This window comes from Ovis aries, chromosome 16, assembly GCF_016772045.2.
Source record: "Ovis aries strain OAR_USU_Benz2616 breed Rambouillet chromosome 16, ARS-UI_Ramb_v3.0, whole genome shotgun sequence".
Lineage (NCBI taxonomy): Eukaryota > Metazoa > Chordata > Mammalia > Artiodactyla > Bovidae > Ovis > Ovis aries.
This window is the reverse complement of record NC_056069.1, coordinates 62,923,889-62,938,464: the sequence shown is the minus strand read 5'-3', so window position 1 is coordinate 62,938,464 and position 14,576 is coordinate 62,923,889. Positions and strand designations below refer to the sequence as shown.

General features: G+C 42.0%; 1 protein-coding gene across 2 annotated transcripts in view; it reads left to right on the top strand.

The window, feature by feature from the left end:
* MARCHF6 (membrane associated ring-CH-type finger 6) overlaps positions 1-14,447 on the top strand; it is a 74,753-nt gene extending 60,306 nt beyond the window's left edge. For both annotated transcript variants that reach the window (XM_060400570.1, XM_015101342.3), the window contains 4 exons: positions 4,988-5,077; positions 6,907-7,039; positions 7,982-8,117; positions 10,780-14,447. In XM_060400570.1, coding sequence (XP_060256553.1) covers positions 4,988-5,077; positions 6,907-7,039; positions 7,982-8,117; positions 10,780-10,870 — 450 coding nt within the window. In that variant the 3' untranslated portion in view covers positions 10,871-14,447. The remainder of the gene's footprint in view (positions 1-4,987; positions 5,078-6,906; positions 7,040-7,981; positions 8,118-10,779) is intronic.
* Positions 14,448-14,576: the final 129 nt, after the last annotated feature.

Below are 14,576 nucleotides of genomic sequence, written 5' to 3'. Positions count from 1 at the left end.
GAAATATGCAGGTCATGTATAAAGTAAGTAAGTAAAGTAAGTAATACCTTACTTTATCAGTTAAAATGTTAAAATAGTTAAATCAGTTAAAATAGTTAAATAGTTAAAATCAGTTAAAATAGGCTTCACTAATGTTTAAAAATGCAAGCTAATGTGTTGGTCTTTTCACTTTTAGTTAGGTTGATGCCTTGCTCCATTTAGTTCTGAGCCTTGAAGCTATAACCTACATTTTTGAATAATTACACATTTTCCCCCACAAGAGTCACAGGCTTATTAAAAACAACATTCTGAGGTTAACTGCAGGTCATAGCAAAGGCCTTAAAATACACGTGGAAAAAGAGATTTAATTTTTCTGTCATACTTAGAGCCTGAAGTTAACATCACAGACCTCAAATTTTTGAGAGATTAGGGAAAGAGTGGATATTGACTTCAGTCATTCAAAGCCTTTTCAGCTTTGTTTTAAAAATAAACTCTTCAGAGATGAAAATTTTGTCTGCTTTCCTGATGAAGAACTTCTGTAAACTTCATTTAGCAGCAGATACATTCGAGTGCTTTAATGTGTGCCCAGCCCCTGTGCAGTGTAACTCAGATGGGAGCGAGGCTAAGGCGAGGACTTGCAGGGACCTTGTAGGCTGGTGGGAAAGACCGGTAGACAGTGCTGTGGTGGGGCATGCGTGAGGAGCACAGCATTAGGGGGCGAGGTACTCACCCATCTGGGGGGGGGGGGTTCACGTACGGTTTTCTGTAGAGACGATATCCAGGACAACATAGTAGAGTGCAGAGGAGTGGGCGAGAAAAGAAGTGTATTCCAGGAAGGAACGAGTGGGCAGGCCCTGAAGTGAGACAGCACACACAGGGGACACTGCTCATAGGTTAGAACCTGAGTGAAAGTGAGCAAAAAAGGGAAATTGTTAGGTGTATGTGATGCCTTCCTGTAGGAGCTGAATTGCAGTGTAGTGTAATAGCATCAGGGACTGAAGGAAAGCTGTTTTTTCACAGAATAATAGCATCTATGAAAAATAGAGGAATTAAGGGAATTAATTAGGAAAATCATTATTTTGCAATAATTAAAATAATTGATTCCTGGGATTGTCAGTGAATACTGAACCCATCAGGTGAAAGTTGATGGGTTGCTCTTTGGTTACTGTGCTGCAGTAACAAGTTACCTGACAGCCCTGGCTTACTGGCTCAAAACAATCATTTATTCTGTCCATAGAGTCTGTGGGTCAGAAGTTAAGCCAGGGCGTAATCTGTTCATATCTGATTCACGTTCTCTGGGGTCTCATGTAGGAGACTCAGTGGCTGAGTGTGATTTGACAGCTTTAGCTGACATCATTTGGAGATGTCATCACTCATGAGAGGGCTGGCACTGGTCATTGCCCCTCATTTGGGCTCTTGGCTGAAGCCCCTGGACCTATTTGAGCTTTTTTATAGCTTGGAGGCTCAAGATACTTGGGCTTCTTCCAGTGCACTTCAGGGAAATGAGTGTCCCAACCAACAAGGCAGAGGTTACATCAGCTTTCATGGCCTCCTCTCACAAGTCCTGCACATTGCTTTTCACTGCCTCCTACTGGGTACGAGCAGGTCGCAAGTTGGCTCAGATCTATGGGAAGTGGCCATAGCCCCCTACCACTCCATGGGAGAAGAATTTGTGGTCATGTTTTAAGGCCACTACAGTGCAGAAGTGTTGGTTTGCATGGTGACAAAGTGTCACTTTTCAGATTACTTGATACCCGAAAGGGAAACAGCTTCATAGAGGAGGGGTCAGCAGACACTGCCTTGACCCGTGTGATCATTGCAGATGTGGCCAGCAGATGCTCTGTGCCTCCTGAGGTCGTGTGGCACGTTGCAGTAAGAACATCAGAACAGCCTGAGTCCAGGAGCTGTGCCTCCTGTTGGATATGAACATTTGGCGGAACATCAGCATTATATTGCCACTCTGACCGTGAGGGATCACAACAAAATTAAGGCCCCCCATAATCATGTCTGAATGCAGGCAAAGCATGAGTGTTGTCCAGACCACACAAATGACTAAACATGCCCATGCCTGGCTGCTCCTTCATTTCCAGCTGCAGTTTTATTAGCCTCAGTCTGTCCTGTCTTCTGGATAAGATTGATTAAAATATCAAATTATGGATTACCAGGACTTTTCTAATGGGCTTCCCTGGTGGCTCAGACAGTAAATCATCTGTCTGCAATGCAGGAGATCTGGGTTGATCCCTGGGTTGGGAAGATCCTCTGGAAGAGGGCACAGCAATCCACTCCAGTATTCTCGCTTGTAGAACCCCATGGACAGAGGAGCCTGGCGGGCTACTTTTCTAAATAGCATCTGGAATAGAGCAAAGCCCTGCTCCCTTAAATTCTCCTCAGAGCACTTCACACAGGCCAGAGAACTAGAATTAAGCCTTTGCTAACACTCGTACTCAGGGCTCTGAGTCCTCCCCACTGTCTGTTCTGCCTCACCGCGTTGAGTAGTGATGCAGCTTGTTCACCTGTATATGTGTTCTTGGTGGTCTTGACGGTGTCTGACATCCTGACTTTGGCGGAGTAGTTGAAATTACTGTTTCAACAATGCTTATATGTTGTGACCCATCAGTTTCACTTTTCAGAAACCCTGCAAAGAAATATTTACACGTGTGCAGGAGACATGAACAAGGTTGTTCTTCTATCCTGTGGTTTTATGATGTCAGAAAACAGAAGCAAGCCAGATGTCCATCAGTAGAAAATGACTAAATAAAATCTGATATATATTTCCTTTTGAATTCAGTGCAGCAGTTAAAAAGAAGTCAAGCTGTGTGTTTCATTTTTTGCTTTTGTTTTGCTATATGTTTTAATACAGCTTGCTCTCAGATACATTTTTGAGTCTAGGATAGATGAAAGTTGCCAACAGCATGATATCCTTAATATGCTGGATAAAATCCAAAGTTTGAAGGAACAACTTGGTTTTGTTCATCCTTGACTCTAAGCTGTTCTGTGGGAGGTTGGGCTCTTCTGGAATTCTAGCAGAGGAGCTAGTGTGATGTGCTTTGTTTTGTGGGAAAGAACTGCAAAGCAGAGGATTTGAAAGAGCTAGAACCTCAGTGTTCTGTGTTCCTGCCCAGGTGAACATTAACTTCACTTGGGTGCCTTCTAGACTCCCGAAGGCCACAAGAGAGCTGAGCTGGTGGGTTGAAGCTTCTCTGCCTGGAGCCTGGAAGGATAGAGAAAAAGCAGAGAGGCTTTCTCCATGTTCTCATTGTCATTGGCAGGCTGTTGGCTTGCTACCCTAGAGCTCTAATGAGCTAAAAGATCCTTTTGCAGCCCTGTAGGCTATTCTCAGTCTGAGCCTCTGAGCCTGCAGAGAAAAGTAACAACTGTTGTATGTAAGGAGGGGCCCAGCAGCCACAGAAAGAAAAGGCCCAGTGTCGGGGAACTGCTTGCAGAGCTGTGAGCATCCAAATAGAAGATAAAAACAGGCTATTAGGATATGTGTGAATGCACACACAGCAGCACCCATAAAACACAGAGAAATTGTCGTGGTGTTTTATAGCGTGGATTTCAAACAAATTCAGTAAATGAATTAAAAATGTGACCAGTCACCATTAAGGCTCAGGCTGGAGATCTGGAAGACCAATGCCTAGTGCACAACTGAAGAGCAGGCGATTGAGGGGAGAAGAGGTGGAGGATACAGCCAGGAGACTTAATAACACTCAGAAAACAGGTTCTACAGTGCGAAAATACGAGGCCACATTGACACAGAAATAGACATTCTTAAATGAATTGAGGAAAAGAACTACTCTGTAGGTTGAAGGAGCATATCAGGTTTGGTGAAATGGAAATTGATGAGGAAAACACATATTTGGGTACATCTTGGTAAAATTTCTAAATTAAATCACAAGCTCCAAAAAGAACCGTACTGGCAATGCACTTTGTAGCACTGAAACCGTAGAAGGTAGAAAGGTGTTTAGAGACCACTAAGATCAAAGGGACAAAAACCACTTCCATACCCAGACAAAATGTCATTCAGTCATTCATCTGTCAGGATAGAGTGGTGTTCAGTGCATGCCTCAGCCTCCCACCCCATTTTGAAGATGTTTTGGAAAACCAGCCAACCAAACTGGAAAATCAGAACAGAACAGTATGAGCAAAATCCATGTAAAACAGGTACTGCGTATTTCCTGTGGGACATAACATGTATAGAAATTGGTTGGTGCCTAGGGAAACCAATGTAGAAGATACTTAGCAGATGTTAGCTGTGGTTACTGCTGCCGGGTGGTCACAGAGGACTCCAGCCATCCCTGGAAAGGTTTCAGTTTTATGTAAGAATAGATTTAAATGTTATGTGATACTGAAATACACAGATATTTTAAGATAAACAGAGAACAGATTATGAAGGGACTGTGTGTGCTATGTTTAGGGTTGTAAGCAGGGAAGGCTCTTCAGATGATCTGATTTGCACTTTTAAGAGATTCCTTGGGTGGTGGGAGTGGCAGTCGCTTTGGCTGCCTGGTGAGTGGGGGTGGGCAGGAGGCCCCCCGTGAGGAGCTCCGTGTGGCAGTGAGGGTCCTAGTAACAGTTCAGCAGAAGTGCCAGTGCACCAGCTCAAAATGCTCTGAGCCCTCAGGATGGCTTCTTTAGGTCAGACAGGGCTTCCCTGTCCAAACCAATAGAATAGCCTAAGAATGGTGTGATGAAATAAAAGCAGGGCACTGGTTTATTTATTTGCTTATTGAGATCTCCACTAAAGTAAAGACTTTTCTTAGTTCTCTTGGGAAAATAATGCAGATTTTTTTGTTGTTGTTGGCTGGGGGAGATAATAAGAATGAGTTTTGGTAGAAGCACTGAACTTTACTGAATTTTCTTCCAGTGTACTTATTACTCTTATATAAAATTGTTACTGATCCAACAGAACTTGTGTTTTGAAGTAAATAATGTAAGAAAATTGTATAGCCTCTGTGTTGGGTTTACTGCTAAAAACAAAACCTGTTAACTGATTTTTATTCCCTAGGACTGGGCACTTGGAGTCCTGCATGCCAAAATCATTGCAGCTATAACACTGATGGGTCCTCAGTGGTGGCTGAAAACTGTAATTGAGCAGGTAAGCAAGTTTGACTCATGGGCCCTTTATTTTCCATGTTCCCACTTCTCTTCAGGTTTTCTACGTTTCCCTTAATGAGAATATTAATTTTTTTTTTTTAGGAGAAAGGCACTTTTTACTCTTATCATCAACTACTCTTAAAACTTCCCTTTCCTGAAGTTAACTGGTAGCTTAAAGTACCTAGATGCCTGAGCAAAAGTAAAGGCAGAATTTAGCACGTGTGCTTTTCTTTGTTTTTTAGAGCAGGGATTCAGGTTTGTAAACCTGTAGTAGAGAAAAGAGGTCATTGTGTAAGGCAATAAAGAAAAAGGCAGGAAAAGAATAGATTTAAAAAATAGAGCTATTCTAGCTATGTAGCACCTATGATAGTTTTGTATTATGGAACTGTCAGATAATTTGGTCATTGTGGTGATAACCTTGAAAGAGATAGGTTGTGCTTCTGTACTTTGATAATAAGGCTGGGAGGTAGGATAATTCATTTTAGGAAGATTTCTTCCAAAATAACCAATGTAGTAAATTCTGTTACTTATTTAAGTTTGGTTTCCTAGAGGATGGACTTAGAAACAACCTACTTGTCCTTAGGGCAGCACCAAATTAAGAAGGTGTTACAGTTTCGTAGCCCTAAAGGTACACCTCCTTTTGATGTATAGGAAATAGTTCTCAGTCCAGTATGCACAAAAAAATAGTCCAAAAATCCCTGTACCTGGAGATTTGTGGGACCAGGAAGAGCCATTGTATGTGTTTGCATATCTCTCTCAAGAGAGGGCTGATTCTGAAGTGAGATGGATTGTGGGATACATGGCAGCATATCCATTCACTGTAGGGGTACAGACCAGTTCACTTTCAGAGGTTCTAGGTGAGGCCCTGACCCTCTTGGAAAATAAACATTGTTGATCTTTATGACATTTTCTCTCTGATGCATTCTTTCTCATACATGTGTCTAATGGTTGAGAAACAGTGAGCTGCTTTGCTGCATTAATTTAAATGCATTTGGGTTAAAAGGACTTTGAAGGGGTCAGAGGAGCCTGTGTGTCATTCACATTCTGATGCTCTGGCCCGTGTCTGAGGGACCCAGGGCCTGGAGTGAGCCGCATCACACTGTGTGGTCGAGGGCCAGGAGAGGCTGGAGCATTGGGGAAACAGTGCTCTTCAGTTTTGATCTCTTCTGCACACCATGTTTATGTTCCATTATTCCCAGGATCTCCCCACTGCCATCCATTCTTTCCTCTGCAATACTATTCAGTAGAACTTTCTAGATAAAATGATGGAAATAGTTTAGAAATTCTTGAATTAAAAAAAAACTTCACTGTAGCATTCTTTCATACTGAATTGTTAAATAAAATAGCTTTTGATTTGTTCAAATTTGATTTATAACTAGATCTTTAGAAACATGCTTCCTACTTATAATGTTTTCTTGTATTCAGATAACATGAATATAATTTTGAGTAATAACACAGCTTACTCTCACACAATTTATATATAAAGTTATTTCAAGTTATGTGGTCTTCAGCTAATGTTACGGATGCCACCTGGTGTTGTATAGCACAGAGCTAGTATAGCTGTTATTCTCGATTAGATCTTACTACTGCATCTCTTAGCAGAGTTAACTGCAAAGTGTTAGGAAGTAAATGCATGTCTTTTAAAAATTTTTGGACACCACACCTATGTTGTGTTCCAGAATTTGCCTTGACTTCTGAAAAAAAACAGCCACCTTGAATCCGTTTGGGCTGGTAGGTCCTGCCCCGTGGCTTGGCTGCAATAGAGATCGCCCTTTAGCCTGGAGGAATTTTGTCTCCTATAGTGGCTCTCACCCATCCCCTGTGTTTCAGGTTTACGCAAATGGCATCCGGAACATTGACCTTCAGTACATCGTTCGGAAACTCGCAGCGCCAGTGATCTCTGTGCTCTTGCTTTCCCTGTGTGTACCTTACGTCATCGCGTCCGGCATCGTTCCTTTACTCGGTGGGTTTATCCACATCAGTACATTCTTGTCCTTTCCAATATGAGGTTACCTGGCTCCAAACGCTTTATTGTAAATATAAATCCAGCTAAAACAATGATTCTCACAGACTATTTTTTTTAGATTTCACCAGTCAGGGCAAGATAAGGATAATAAAACTCTGTCACAGTTTTTTTCTCTAGGCAGGTAAGAAAGTATTGAAACATAAAAAAATCTTTAGCATAAAAGAAAAACCAAAGAGGAGATGCTCATTTGTGACACTTTAACATGTAGATAGCACCTTAGTAGTTACATGCTGAACAAGCCTCACAGGACCTTACAGCACATGTTCAATAATATAGACAGTTTTCCTCTCCAGGTATTTTTCTTCTATTGAGTTCCCTCTCTCAGTTACCCCCATTATCATTCCAACAAGTAGCATGAATCAGAGACCTTGAAGGTCTTACATGTCACCTGAGGCTCTCTGCTCTTCTGACTCAGCTGGCTTCTGAGTGCTGCTGATCTGACCCCGGGAACCCGTTCTCTCATCTGTGCCCTTTCCTGCCTCCTATTGAGACAGAGATCGGCTCTCACTGCAACCTCAGCCATCTCCTTTTTGGGTTTCCCTGCTCAGAACCCTCTACCACTAACTCATTCTCCACACTGCAGCCACGATGACTTTTCAGAAGACCAAGTCTTACTGTTCAAGACTTTTCTGGTGAACGTGCTTTCTTTGGTTGCTCTGTGGCATTCAGAGCACAGTCTAGCTCCGGGGGTAGTTCACAGGGCTCCTTCTCTGGCTAGGACTGGCCCCAGGCACTCCTGGCCTCACTCTGGGTCGTACAGGATGAGTTTCAGTTAAGCTCCCCTTGCCTCTTCTTAGGGAAGGGATGTATTTTCATTTCACTGTCTTTCTGTATACACTGTATATATACTTAAGAGTTCTCCTTTGTTTGGTTTTACAGGTGTTACTGCGGAAATGCAAAATTTGGTCCATCGGCGGATTTATCCATTTTTGCTGATGGTTGTGGTGTTGATGGGAATTTTGTCCTTCCAGGTCCGCCAGTTTAAGCGCCTTTATGAACATATTAAAAATGACAAGTAAGTCCAGACTATTGGTTTATCTGCCCTTGTTAAAATGTCACGTATCTTAACTATTGTGTCTGATGTGATAAATCACAGGAGGGAAAAGTGCTCAGATTCTGCATGTATTTTGAGGTAGAATGAATAGGATTTGCTAACAGGTTGGGTGTAGAAAGGAAAAAAGAGATTTATTAAGTACTTGGCTTGGATCAAGTGACTAAAAATACGGAACTATTGCCGGAGATGAAAAAGACTGAAACTCGTTTTGGGGGGTAGATTTTTTTAATGTCCATTTGAAATACTTTTCAGTCTGTTTTCTGATGTCTTGGTCTGGCAGTATATTAAGTAGTTTCAGATAAAAAATAAGAAACCTAAAGGGAGAAAAAAAGAAACCTACTCTAGGAGCTCGCAGTTGTGCCCAAGCCCCTCCTGTAGCCACGGGCCGGTGGGTTTCTCTGCCTGTGGCTGAGAGAAGAGGTCAAGGTTGCTTTAAAGTGTGCTGCACTCTGTTTTGAGGAGACGCTGCCACCTGCCCTCCGTGAAACTGAGGACAGTTGATGAAAACCCCTTCTGGGGTAACAGCCCTTTGACCCTCCGTGTCCTGCTGGAAGGCGGAATCCTCTTCTGCTTTAACGGCGTCTCACAGGAAGTGCGTCTGTCATTCTCCGTCCTCCCAGTTTGCACGTGCGCCTTCAAGTCTTTGTTAGCAGCTGCCGCCTCCCCCCCCCCCCCCCCCCCCCCACTGGCCCCTGTTTAGTCGTGAGAGCCAGCTTTGGACAACAGATTATTTGGTCACCTTGCTACTCTGAGGACTCTTACTTAAGAGTAACTTTTTAAAGAGTGAAATCTAGAGTGTTCAGGGCTTCTCCAAATCATTTACTGGTGATGATAAACACTAGACCTCTTAGGGAGTCAGAGTCTAAGTTCTGTCAACCATGAAAGAATGGGGAGGGCGATTTCAGTGCTGAAAGTTTTTCTCACCTCCCCTGTCTTGGCAGTGCAGTAACACTGCAGTAACACACAGGAGACACACTCTCAGGAGCTGCCCGCAGCCCAGCGCCCTCTGTTGTCTTTCCCCTCTATCTCTCCATGCAGGAAACCATTGAACTGCAGGCTCCACGGAGGCCACGTTCTGTTCACAGTGTACATTCACAGTGAATGTCTCAGGGCTTGGTCCCTGGGAGGCGCTGAGTGTGCCTGTGGGGAGGGCAGTACCAAGACTGCCTGTGGGCTTAGAGTCGTCTTTTTCTGCCCCTACTTTTTGGGTCCTGGGCAAGTTTACTTTGCTTTTCTCTCTGTGCTTGATATCTTGATATGGTTTGAACTTCAGGTGTGTGTCCGGTAGTGCCCTGTGGATTATGTCAGATATTACTAGGTTGGCATTGTCTAAAACATTTACAAAATCCTCACAGTTTGAAAAAACACTGTTTGGTTGGGGGACAGTGGGATAAGGAATGGTTACCTTCAGAAAGAATATCAGGAGGACAAAAAGAAAAGGGATTAAACAGTGAGCTCGTGACAAAGAAGCTGTAGGATTAGTGGAATGTTTTTAATAAGCTCCTTGGCATAAACTGCCAGAGTACCTTGTGCAGCATATGTGTTGGCAGAAGAGTGATAGATGGAAGTCAGGGTAGAGAAGATCATGGTGAAAAAGAAAAGCTGCTGAGTCCTGAGTCCTCAGCACATGCCAGGCCTCCGTTCCCTGGGCTTTTGCGTGCTTGCTGTTGGCTGCAGCAGTGCCCAGCGCCCTGTCATGGGCTGGCTTCCCTCTCCCACATTCACACACCGTTGTGTCAAGTCCTGCTGGGCACTTCTGGATCTCTGTTGCTGACTCCAAGCAGGTGCACTTGTTCTCGACCCCTGGCCCAGCTTGTTACCATCAGCTTTGCACCCACTCGTCTCCTGGGGTCAGCCTCCAGGAGAGGCATGTTCCTGCCCCTCCTCCCCAGCCCCTGCGATTGTTACGGGGACGCCATCCTGATGGGGACTCCAGCCTCATCACTCCAGCTGCAGGAACTTCCGTCTCCGTCTCTGCAGCCCTGCTTCATCTGTTGTCACCTCCCTGCCGCCACATCGCACAGGTTACGGACAGTTAGTCTTCTTTCTTGAACCATGAACCATAAGCTCCTACCTTCTGTCAGTCCCCTGCACACACACTTCTCCGTTGGACCTCCTTGAAAACTTTGCCTTTTGATTTCTCCTTTTCTTTAGAGCTGGAGCTTTTCAGAGTTTGACTCTCCTCCCTACCCAGCTTCCTGGTGATATTTGCAGTCCATTTCTTCAGATCTATCCACTTACCTGTTATGTAAAATATGATCTGTAAGACATAAATCCCCTGAGAAAGTTTACTTGACCTTACCTACCTCTGGCCTCCAGGGCTCAGTTTCTGAGGGCCCCTGGTCTGTGGACCAGAGTGTATTCTCCATCGAACAGCATCCGAGGCCACTGACCTGTGCGTCTCTGTCTCCTGTAAGTCCCATGGCTTGCTATGAAATGCCTGCTTTTGTGCTTGTGGTCATTCTAGACCCCCCATTCTACCTCCCTAAGTGTTGAAGGGTTCTAAGAGGGAGTGAAGTGATCTGATTTACATTTTTTAAAATGTATCACTGGCTACCCCGAGGAAGGATGTTTAGTAAGGAAGATGACAGAAGAGAGTAACCACCCTGTTTTTACAACTCAGGTACCTTGTGGGCCAGCGCCTCGTGAACTATGAACGGAAATCCGGCAAACAAGGCACATCACCACCACCTCCACAGTCGTCCCAGGAATAAAGTGGTTTTCTCCACTACCTTGGCCTTCCCCTTGCCTTCACGTGTCCTTTTTTGTGGACTTCTTTCTCTGGAGATTTCCCCAGTGATCTCTCAGCATTGTTTTTAAGTTAGGTGTCTTTGACTTGTGTGCTCAGCACTCAGCGAGCAGCAGCGAGACCCTGCCGCCCTTGCATCTTCTGACATCACTGCTGTCCGAGGTCTGTACATGTGTAAATAGAAGTTCCTGGATACCCTAGAGTCCTGGATTAAACAGAATGTGCATTGTACATCTTTAAACAAAATGTATATTAATTTATTAAATCTAGTTGTCACTTTATTTTGGACCTGCTGTGATCTTGACAGGAAATGTGCCACAGAGCTGTAGTGCAGAGGCAGACTTTTTAATGACGTCGTTTGGAGCACGATGTCCTGGTGTTCCTAGCAGTTCTTTTTAAGTGAACTGTGCGTTCTGTGTGTCTTGGCTGTTCAGACCTTACCAAGAACATAAAAGGAAACAAGTAGAAATCAACAGTGGAGTGTCTGTGCTAAGAAAACATGAACTTGTGCTTCACTGTCAATCGTTTTTGGAAGTTATTTTGTATAACACCAAAGCTGTTGTACATTTTCTACTGCCTGATTTTTTTTTTTCATATGTCTGTGTTTGTAATATTGTATAGTATCTTGTGCTAGGTGAGGAAATTATTTTTAATTTTGGTAATTTAATATTCCTAGTGATCAGCATCGGGAGTAGGGGTTTTGTGCTTGTTAGGGGCATGTCTATACTTAAGAGGAAAAATAAAAGTCCAAAAGTTTTTTCCTTGGGTCCCCCAATTCCCCTTTCCCACACACAGCTGTCCTTTTGGCAGCAGTGGCCAGGAGTCACTCAAGATCATAAATCTTAAGAAAATAACATCACCAGTGACCCTACATCTTCCTGGAATAAGGACATACTGAATGTCTATCCAGTGTAACTGGGTTTTGTGGTCTTAGGTTGACAGCATTAGATTGTGGGCTTAGATTAGAGGAGACTGGCTGGAGCCCCAGGTCCCACTGGCGAGCACGTCCCTGGGTGAGGATTAGGGCCAGTGCTTTTCTCCAAAGTTTCTGAAGCTTTTTGTTTACAGAATAAAACTTATCAGTGAAATCAGCTTGGTTTTATTTGACCAGGAGGAAGCTGGCCACGCTGGCCTTTTAACATAGGAGTGCAGAATGTATTTCATTGGAAGCATGCTGTAAAATCTCAGAAGGCAGAGCACTTAGAGACTTGGTTTTCCTGTATAACCAAAGCTTCAAGTGAGAGATGGAGAGAGAGAATGGTCGGGCCTGTGATCCCAGTGTTTGACGGTGATGGTATATTGTAAGGGGAGTGTTTGTTTTATGAATGATAACTTAGAAGTTCTCAGAGAAAATGGTCAGCAAAGGTCTTAAAAAACCATAAAAGAGTTTCCATATAGTATTAAAACCCATAGGCTTAAATCCAAGGATTTTTAAAGTATGAGAGTCAGCCAAACATAAGCTACCAAAATCAAAAGCACCAGGTTCTGATTGTTTCATATTTCAGCAATTTTTCCTGAAGTGGTAAGTGAGAACTTTAAAACATCAGTATCAAAAAAGAAAAAGCTTGACATAGGACTCAGTGTTACAGTTTCCACACCTGGTGGTGACCCTTTCTCATGTTTGAAATAAGGTCTTTGCTAGCCCTACCTTCACTTCGAAATCTAGTCCTACTGTAAAAATTAGCATTTTTAAAACATAATGCTACTTGTTATGGTGTATGTCTATATAAATTGTTCTCTTTGGGGGAAAAATATGATCAAATTGGGCATATAACTTTAATTATGTTAATTTTGTTTCTTTTTAAATTTTTCAGAGAATTTGTAGATCTTGATACAAAGTTATTGGAACACGTTTATCTGTCTTGCCAGAAAGAAATCTAGACAGATACCGCAATAGATAAAAATTGTTACTCTACAAAATTTTAAATGAATCTTATCAGATATTTTGTTAAAAAAAAAAAAAAGAAAAAAAGAATGGCCAAAAAGTTGCCCTCCATCTCACTGGCAGATCCCTTTGTCTTCTCTTACTTAAGGGTCTCCCCTGGGTTTCATCTGTGCTTTGTCCTTTTGTTTTCAGTGAGGTGAATACTTTCATGAGGAAAGCATTTGCTGGCATACTATTTACTTGGGTAGCATCAAGATTTTATTATTAACTAATAGTATTATAAATGTTTAAACTTCTAGTTCAGAAAGTGCTAGTATTGCTACCCTTCTTCATGTAGAATGTAAAAAAAAATAGTCTAGTTCTGCATCATCTTACATTGGGCTAAAACTGTCTTCAAGGAAGTTCATTAGGAAAGATCTTTTTGCTTTACTTTCCCTGTTTATAAATTAAAGACAAATCAACATTTTGGGGTTAGTTTTACATGACCAGTTATCAAATGGTCACAGTATGAAGTATGCAGTTGTTCATTATTAGCAAATTATGTTTGATTTTTAAACTACTATTAAGTACTAATAGTTGAGATGAAAGCTGAAGAAAAAAATGCCAATGTGAAGTTTGTGTATACCTAGCCTTAAAAAAGCTCCATGTTTTTAGGTAATTTTTTTTTTCCTGTTAGTTCTCTGGAAAAACAATGGAGATTGGACATCTCAATTCCAGATGTAAATGAAAAGTAATTTTTATTTCAACATTTAATATAACTGTTATTACTGTGGATTCTTGTCTTGTGTTTTTTCTTTCCTTTATTCAAGTAATAGAGAATAACTTTTTCTCAGATGATTTGATCCTAGATGGTATGTCCTTTCTGTATTGGCAAAATGCTACTATTAAAGTGTAATTCTTGAATTTAGGTTGAATTAATGACTTTTTAAAACACACACACCCTTACTCACTCATTTACTTACTTTGAAGAATGTTGCACCAGCGTAAGAACATTGGCATTTTTAAAATGTTCATGTAAGCTACTTATTCTCGTTTTCAGGACTGAACATTTTAAGCTCTCTTACTGTGATAAATTTTTTATATTGTAAAATTAAATGATTATGTTTAAAATACTCCTTAAGAATGTTACCTGTTCAGTCGCCTTCAAGAAGCAAACAAATGTCTTAGCACAGAGGTACTAGGAGAAGTCTGACCTGTGAAGATTCTCTAACTTCCTTGTGTCTTCTTCATTAACGTGCCCTGCAGTCAGGTGTTTTTCCTTTCAGTCCGTTACCGCCCTCTGTCATTTTTAAAAAACAGCCATCATGAGTAAATAAGGGCTTCTTTCAGATGATCCCCAACAATATCTTGGGCATTTAATGCAACATGGAGATAGGATACATCTGTTTTCATTCCCATCTGTTTTGTATGAGTGCCTCATTTTGTAGTCATGAAATTAGTACCTTAGATGAAAATGTAATGACCATAGGGCCTAGAAATGACTGTTGTAGAAGCTCAATAAATAGAACATTTACGTAGTTGGGGTGTCAGTTTTCTACTAAACATAGATACACAGACCAACTTTATGTGTACATAAAGTGCTCCCTTTTTTATGTGGTCCTTTGTTGCCTTCTGAGTTGAGAGAACAAAATTGAATAAAACTGTTAGTTGTAGCCTAGCTTTTTGGTTCGTTTATTTTTGCTTTGTGGCATGGTTGCTTCAGAATTACAGAAATGTGCACTATTAGTTGGCAGAGGCAGATAGTCCAGACCGTTAAAAATATAATAATTATGGAAGACAAAACTCA